Source organism: Cricetulus griseus, chromosome 2, assembly GCF_003668045.3.
Source record: "Cricetulus griseus strain 17A/GY chromosome 2, alternate assembly CriGri-PICRH-1.0, whole genome shotgun sequence".
Classification (NCBI taxonomy): Eukaryota; Metazoa; Chordata; class Mammalia; order Rodentia; family Cricetidae; genus Cricetulus; species Cricetulus griseus.
In genome coordinates, this window is record NC_048595.1 from 26,420,772 (window position 1) to 26,429,601 (window position 8,830).

An 8,830-nucleotide genomic window follows, 5' to 3' on the forward strand; every position below is an offset into this window, starting at 1 on the left:
GGTCTCTCTCAGCTCTCTTTCTGTTGGGTCAGCAGATAAGATACGAAGGGCAGAGAAACACTCCCGTGGTTCTTTGTTATCTGTGTAAGTGTTCCCTAATAAGCACCCAGTTATCATTTATCTTGTGTCTAGTGAAATCATCACACCTACACCTTCACCACTGTCAGATGGGAAGACCCTGAGACTACTAGACAAATTCTGATTTTTTTTCTTCCTCCCCAGTGTCTCCCAGACTTCCAGCACTTGGCCCCAGCTAAAAAGGAGAAGACAGTGTGAAAGAGGCCACCAGGCAACAGATAGAACAAAAGCACATCCTCAATTTAATTTTCTGCCTTAGTTTATTTATCCAGGATTGGTCCAGAGGCCAGGTTCACATTCAACATGCAAGAACTATAGAAGTCCCCCGGGCCCACATTTCACCCACCAACCCATTGAGGATGAAACTCTTTGGAGATAGAGTGGAAGGGCCCCCACTTTGCAGGTGGGGAGACTGAGGGCCAGAGGCACCATCTGTGCTTTCTGTGTCTCTGCCACCATTCCCCTCTTCATGTCATCGCTCACCCACTAGGACCCTGCATTCTCTTGGCACCCAGAAACAAAACAAAAGCCTCTACTACCTTAATTATTGGTTGACCCAATATGCATTCATCTCCAAGGCTTGAAGCCTCTGCTGGGGCCTGTCCATCCCTGTTCAAAGGGGTAATGCAGAAAAAAAGTATAGCCAACCATTCCAAGAGCTTCAGGAGGCTGGGCTGACACTGCCCTCTGCCTGCTTGGAAAACTGAGCTCTGGCTCCTCTGGACAGTCAGATTTCAGAAAAAATGAACCAAAACAATTGGACATTCATTGTTGCTAAAGTGAGGTAGGCAGTAAGGGGGAGGTGAAGAGAAGGGAATTTTCCTCCCAGCGCCCTGACAGCCTTGGTGCCTCTGGTCTATACCTGCATGTTTACATACACACAGTACCCTTCAGCAGAAACTTAAATTAACATGGTGTTCAGCCTCTCCTCACAGTGGGATAATGTGGTGTGCTCTGGAATTCCATTCTTCTGTTCTTCAGAGAGATCTACCATCTTCATTCTCTCCCACCCCCCACCTCCCATGGAGCCAAAGAGGGGTCAAGAGGATAGTTTCTTTTTCTTTTTTGTTTTTTTTTGAGACAGGATTTTTCTGCACAGCCCTGGCTGTAACTTGATCTGCAGACCAGGCTGGCTTGGAACTCACAGAGATCTTCCCGCCTCTGCCTCCTGAGTGCTGGAATTAAAGGTGTACGCCACCACATCCCTTGAAGACAGTTCCTTATATCTTTCCTTATCCCTTCCTCCATGCCTGCCAGTTCCCTCCCTGGTACCCATTTTCCACCAACTGCCCCCACCAAACAGCAGCAAGTGTGCAAAGGAAGGCTAGAGCAGCCAATAAAGCCTCTTAACAGGGGCTAGGGGTGCAGCTCGGTGGTAAGATATTTGCCTAGCATACACAAGGCTCTGGACTCAATCCCTTGTACTGCAATAAGCAAAACAAAAAGCAACTACCCCCAAATAAAAAAAGCTCTTACCAAAAGCCAACATTAGAGACAGCGATCTTAGCAGACAGAGCAAGGTTAAGTGAGGTGAAGGGATAGAAGGTAGCCTAGGAAACTCCAGGAAAGAATAAGGCTGGGGTAGACTTTGGAAACATAGGGGATGGGTGGATGTCCTTCAGGTACAATTCAACAGATATTTGCACACATCTGATCTTACGTCTCTCTGCAAATACACATGTTCCTAACATATGCTTCTTATGCCAGCACTGGCACATATAAATCTCAACACACAAAGGTTCATTCACACCCAATATAAGCCTATATATTTAACTGATACATATGCATACAACTCTTTTGCATGTATATCTTATTTGGGGAATATATACATATTCCTAGGCACCTAGCCACACATGCATACATAAACATACATGCTACACATAACACATATAACTTCATCCACATATGCCTACATGTTAGCACATACATACTTATGTTTACTTGCACTCATGCCAACTAATACATACTTACTTGTGCATAACCACACACCGGCCTGCAAATACACACACTTGTGCACAGCCTTAGCAATGGTCCTGGTGCCTGCAAGGTGCTTCCCTCTGTTGGAGACAGCGGATAAGTTCCTTTCGGTTGTCTAGGATGGTGTCAAAGCTCTCTTGCAGTCGGGCCTGCTGGTCAACCAGCTGGTGCTGGAGAGCCCGGATCCACTGAAGCAGTGCCAAGCGACGGTACATCACCAAGTGTACATGGTGCTTCTCCTTCTCCTGCTCTTTGTAGCGCTCCTGAGCCTGCAGCTGCTGCACAGCCCGGGCCACAGAGGGCAGAAGGGGATCCAGAGGGCTCGGGCCTCGAGGAGTCTCACAGATAGGCTCTGGACTGCTGCTAAGGCTGTCGATGCTCAAGGAACTGCTGGCATAGCCAATGTCCTCCAGAGGAGAGCAGACATTGCTGGCACCACTCGACTTCTCAGGCTCAGCACCACAGATCTCTGCACCCTCCGGGGGGCTTCGGACTCCCGCCTCGAGGAGCCCAGTGGCTTGGAAGACCTGGTTGTCAGAGGGTGACTCAGAGGAACTCCTCAGGAGGGGTTCCACTTTGCCTGGCACACCATGCCAGTTCTTATTGGCATCCTTAGCACTGTCCACAAAGTTGGAATTATTGTCTGGTTGGAGCTCTGGTTGACATATTCCAGGAGGCAGGCCCCCCAGGAACTGGGCCCCCTCTGCAAGCCCTGGCTGGATGGCAGCGAACATCTGGTCTGTGAAGGGGAAACACAAGTATGAGTGACAGCAGGTCAGGGTGGAGGCGCAACCTTGGCCCCAGTAACCTCTCCATACTTCCCTTCCCTTCTCTCTGTGGTCTGTCTCCTCCTAGGGTTTTTCCTTTAAAGCTGACTGTCTCTAGTCGGGCGTTGGTGGCACACACCTTTAATCCCAGCACTTGGGAGGCAGAGGCAGGCGGATCTCTGTGAGTTCGAGACCAGCCTGGTCTCCAAGAGCTAGTTCCAGGACAGCCTCCAAAGCCACAGAGAAACCCTGTCTCGAAAAACCAAAAAAAAAAAAAAAAAAAAAAAAAAAAAAGGATGACTGTCTCTGCATGCTTCTTCCCAGATCACTTCATTCTCTGTGGTAGCTTCAAGAACCATCATGTGCAGGTGTCTCATAACTATGTGTCCAGCCCAGATACAACTGCTATTCAACATTGCAACCTCCCAAAGTCTCTTCAAACCCTACACACCCAAACGGCTCTCCTCTTCAGGGTCCTCAGGCAAGAGAGCTCTGCTACCTGTTCAGTCAATCTACCAGGACCTAGGAGCACCCTGGACTACTTTACCCTTCTTCCTCAACCCTCACCCCCACCCCATACACTGTTCACTGTCTGACAATTTGATTTTGGTCATTTTTTTGTCCAGATGACTGTCACAGACTTTTCCCTGACCCTCTTCCAATTAAATATAAATGTAGGGAATGGAGAGATGGTTCAGCAGTTAAGAGAACTGGTGGCTCTCCCAGGGGATCCAGATTCAATTCCCAGAACCCAAGTTGGATGGTTCACAACTACCTGTAAAGCTAGATCCATATCAACACCTTCCTCTGGCCTCTTTGGGCACCCACATTGATGTGTGCATACACACGCATGCAAATATTTTTTAATTATTAAAATAATGCCCAGTTAAATAACAACAAATATTTTTTTAAAAAGAACATGTATCAGCTGAGTGCTAGTGGCTCACACCTTTAATCTCAGCACTTGGGAAAGAGGCAGAGGCATGTAGATCTCTGTGAGTTCGAGGCCAGCCTGGTCTACAGAGCAAGTTCCAGGACAGCTGGGGCTATTCAGAGAAATAAACAACAAACAAAAAAAAACAAAAGCAAAACAAAATATCTTTCTGTGTCTCTCTCTATGTGTGTGTGTAAACAGATATATGAGATATATATTGTATATATTTTATATATACATAATATATACTAAATATATGAATTCAGCCAGGTAGGATAGCTCATAACTGTAATCTCAGCACTCTGGACGCTAAGGCAGGAGGATTGCAAGTTCAAGGCCAGCCTGGGCTACATAGCAAAACTATCTCAATAAAGCCAAACTACCCTTCTTGCAAAATGTGTGAATTTGATTGGAAATGGCTTTGAACGCTGCCCCTAAAGAACTGTTAGACCTCTGCAGTTCTTGCTCTGCCTGGCCCTCTCTCATCCCACCAAACCACTCAGAGGCCCCCAGGCACACCACTCTCCAACAGTATTCATCTGGCCTCAGTGTTCTGCACCATTACTCCCTCTAAGCGCCTCCTCTCCACCTAGAAAATTCTGTTTTCGTGTTTAAAATCCTCCTGTCTGAAGCCTGCCAAACATTGTGCCCTGCCCTGATACATATGGTATACATAGTAACCATGACTCCTCCGGCTCCACACTGCCCTCGTGTACTCTGTCTTATCCACGTGTGTTTCCTATCCCTGGCATAAACTGTTGATGGAGAGCAAATGCCTAGTCAACTGGAACTGTTTGTTTAAACGATCTTGTGATCATTTCTAATCTGACTCCTTGGCCAAGACTAAGAACTCCTTTATATAACCTCTTGGCACAGTGGTTCTCAACCTGAGCGTTACAGCCCCTTGGGTCGAAAAACCCTTTCACAGGGGTCACCTAAGACAATCGCTAAAGACAATCGCCAAACATGGATATTTATATTATGATTCATAAAGGTAGCAAAATTACAGTTATGAAGTAGCAATGAAATAATTTTATGGTTGGGGGGGTCCTCACAACATGAGGAAGTGTATTAAAGGGTCGCAGCATTAGGAAGGTTGAGAACCACTGCTCTAGCGCATACCCAGAAATAGCAGGCATCTGTATTTACTTGTTGAGAGTGAATGAGGGTTATGGTGGGATTCCTGCACTTCGGAAGACAAATGGCAGCTACTGCAGAGGACCCTGGCTTGCAGACCTGGTCTCATTCTCCTCCTCCATAAGGAGCCCATCCCTCCTGAGCCCACAATGACAAGCCTCTCTTGCAAGCTTGTCCCTTCCCTCTCAGTGCTCCTGGGACATAGTCACTGTCTCTCACTCCCGTCCCTAATAATCGTTTTTGGGGTTTAAACTCACAAGTGGTCCTACTGACCACATTACCATGACTGGAAGAATTGAGGACTCCTGAGTGAGGAACACTATCAAGTCAAACAGCCACTAGGAAGCAAACCCCCTCCCCCAGTAGGTGGCAGGGGCCCTCCCCACACCCAGCAATGGGCACAAGTCCTGAGAGTGAGGTGGGGACAGATGCTTCGCCCCTTTGTGAAAAAAGGCCCGAAGATCTTACCTCACCTCAATTTTAAGATTTTTTTCCTATAAAATCAGGCCGGGCTCATAAAGGAAGCTGGGGTGAGGCGGGATGGGAGTTGAGCTGAGGATCTCGGTTGGGAAAGTGATCTGGACCGTTCTCCCCCACCCCCTCCAGCTAAACCACAGTGTAGGGGGCGGAGGGGTGCAGGATAGGAATTGGCAGGAGACAGCACCGTGACCCTAATCTCTGCAGGGGCAGCTTCCCTCCGCGTTCTCCCGAGGCTGGGCCCCAGGCCCCCCACCAGGGCCCGGACTCACGGCCTCGAGGCTCCGGCTCCTGCAACACTGCCTACGGTTCCTCGCAGCGGGGGAGCGCGGGTTCCTCGGCCTGTGCGTGCACGCGTCGTAGCGTCGCTGTGGCTGTGTGGTCTCCGCACCGCTCGCCCAGCCTGGCCTGACTGCAGGGTCCACCGGCGTCTGCGTGGCTGGGCGGGGCGGCCTGACTCACGTGGGCCGGTTCGGTTCTCTGCGCAGGAACTGCCTCCTCCCGCGGCTTGACCCGATCCTTCCAGGTCCGGTGTCATCTCCTAACCATCCTGGCCGGGCGCCTCGGATCCATCGGTTCGCCTTGCTGCAGACATGGCGACTATGTGCCTCCTTCCTGGGTTTCCCGGTGGCTCGGGAACTCCGCGAGGCCGCTGCTGCACCGCTCCTCTCCTTTCCTGTTTTGCACACACCGTTCTGCTGAAAATTCTCCCTTCGTTCCCACTAACTCGTAGTTTGGATCCTTGAGGACCCTTCTGAATCTGGTTATTCCCTCTTCTATCCTATCTCGGGGGTAGGTGGGAAGAGAACTTTCTTTTTCTTCACATACTGTGCTTATTTGATTACATTCATTTGGTGAAGGCTATGTGGATTTTTGTTGTTTTGCTTGTTTCCCTGAAACTCATTTTGTAGGCAGGCTGGCTTCCAATGTACAGAGAGATCAGCCTGTCTCTGCCTCTGTAGAGCTTGGATTAATGGTGTTAGCTACCACACCTGGCTACCGGCCAAGACAGCGGTTCTCAACTGGTGGGTCGCGACCCCCTAGGGAACCACACAAGACTATCAGAAAACATATCTACATTGCAATTCATAATAGCAGCAAAATTAGTTATGAAGTAGCAACGAAAATAATTTTATGGTTGTTGGGGGTCACCACAATATGAGGAACTGTGTTAAAGAGTCGCAGCATTAGTAAGGTTGAGAACTACTGTTCTAAGAGAAGACAGTGTATCCGGGAAAGGGCTCAGGGTTTATGTCTTATACACAGTACTGGAGGGGCAGGGCCTTCTTCCTTCATGGCACCTGCGCAGTGGATTTCTGTGCTTTTGTCCAAGTGAAGAGGAATTAAGACAGGGTTCAAGTTCACAGACTCCAGTGGGTTCTTCCCAGAGTTCTATTACTAAGATCCTCTTGCTGCTCCTTCTCCTTCTCTGGGGAGGCCGGGTGGGGTGAGGGATGGGGAATATGTGGAGATGGGGGCACGGTCTTTCTTTCTCCCCCTCTTCTTTTTCTGAGACAGGGTTTCTCTATGTAGTTCCGTGTAGCTCAAATTCTAATTGGTCTTTATAATAAAAAACCCGAGTCAGATATAGGGGTAAATGCTGAAAGATCAGAGAAGCAGAGCAGCCAGTCACTAGTTCTTACCTCTACTGAATTCTAACACCACCGATCCTCGGACTGAAAACAATGAACTCCTGTCTCCTCCTGCCTTATACTCCTCTCTCCACCCAGCCATATCACTCCTGTCTCCCCTTCCCTGGTGCTGGGATTAAAGGTGTGAGCCCCCACTGCCTGGTTCTGTTTCTCTTTTAGATTAGATCAATCTCTTGTAGCTCAGGGTGGCCTTGAACTCACCAAGATCTGTCTAACTCTGCCTCCTGAGTGCTGAGATTAAAGTGTGTGCCATGACTGCCTGGCCTCTATGGCTAACTAGTGGCTAGCTCTGAAATCTGATCTTCAGGCAAGCTTTATTTGTTAAAGCACAAACAAAATAACACCACAGCCCTGGCTATCCTGGAACTCACTCTGTAGACCAGGCTGGCTTGGAACTCAAAGATCCATCTGCTTCTGTCTTCTGAGTGCTGGGAATAAAGGCATGTGTACTACTGCTAGGCCAATTGTCTTTTTAAAAAATATTTTATTCTCTCTCTCTCTCTCTCTCTCTCTCTCTCTCTCTCGTGTGTGTGTGTGTGTGTGTGTGTGTGTGTGTGTGTTTGCATGTGTGTGCGTGCACGCACACGTCAGAAGTCAGAGGAGGACATCAGAAGCCCTGGAGGTGCTTGGTCCGCTATAAGAGCAGAAAATTCTCTTAACCGCTGCCATCTCTCCAGCCCCAAGGGACTCAATTTTCAACCATATAACAGCAATTACTGACACAATGATGAAGGCATCTATTTTTGGTTCCAACTTGATTTCAGTTCACCATTCTGCAACCTACTAACCAAATGACACAATAACTCACACCAGCAAATAAGGAGAGCAAAGGGGGAAATGAGAGAGAAAATATATAATGTGGTAATCCCTAGTTTAGAATGGCATGGCAAGTTAGATGTGATGGTTCACACCTGTGATCCCAGCACTTGGGAGGCAGAGGCAGACGGAGTTTTGTGAGTTCAAAGCCAGCCTGGTCTATATAGGGAGTTCCAGCCAAGACTACACAGACTTTGTATCAAAATTCAAACCAATCAGCAAAACAGACAAATTTAGGGTGTTGCTTTTAACTGAAAAATGTATGTGACAACCTCAATCTCATTTTTACATCAGGTGCTCTGAGGCCTAACTGGTCTATGCAGTGTTCTTCATTTCCCAGAACTAGGAAGAGGATGTAGTTGGGTGGTAGATCACTGGCCTAGCACAAGGACCTAGGTTCAGTGCCATCACAGGAAAATAACAACTGTTAAACAGCTCTTCCTTTAGGCTCTACCCCCCTCAACCCTAACCACATGGCTCAAATCAGAGCCTGATGCTTCTAAGGATGGGAACCTTAAGTCAGAGTTCTTCCTTTAGAGATGAAATTAGAAGACAAAACAGTGAAGAGTTGAGTGCAGGGCTGCAACAATCTTATTTCCTGCCAAGTGGAAGAAGCCAGTCTGTATAGTGGGGGAAATGACACAGACACACGGCTGGCTAACATCCCAGTCTCTGCTTTCTGAGGGCTTCTAGTTTTGATGCCTTCCCATGAAGTCCATATTTTGCCATGAGCAACCTGAGTGGAGTTTATCTCACTGACAATCAAAGGTTCCCGAGTTAATGCCCTACCACAATGAGGTAAGCCTAGGTTCCGATCGTGCACTGCTACTGTGTAGCGCAGCGCTAGAAGGAGAGTTGTGAGATACCGAAGCTAATGACTCCCCAGGTAATGAAAACAGTGAGGGGTTGCTGGGGCAACAGACTCTCTTCAGTGAAGCTGCCCTCGAGTTGTGCTGGAAGCTCCAGGAATGGATGCTGGATTCAGGTTTTAA

General features: G+C 48.2%; 1 protein-coding gene across 1 annotated transcript; it reads right to left on the minus strand.

Moving 5' to 3' along the window:
* Positions 1-314: 314 nt before the first annotated feature.
* Positions 315-5,886, minus strand: CUNH1orf216 (chromosome unknown C1orf216 homolog). Its single transcript, XM_027399292.2, has 2 exons — positions 5,643-5,886; positions 315-2,794 (listed from the first exon to the last, which is right to left on the minus strand). Exon 2 carries the CDS (start codon positions 2,787-2,789, stop codon positions 2,100-2,102), a length of 690 nt encoding a protein of 229 aa, XP_027255093.1. The 5' UTR covers positions 2,790-2,794; positions 5,643-5,886; the 3' UTR covers positions 315-2,099.
* Between the last annotated feature and the right edge of the window lie 2,944 nt (positions 5,887-8,830).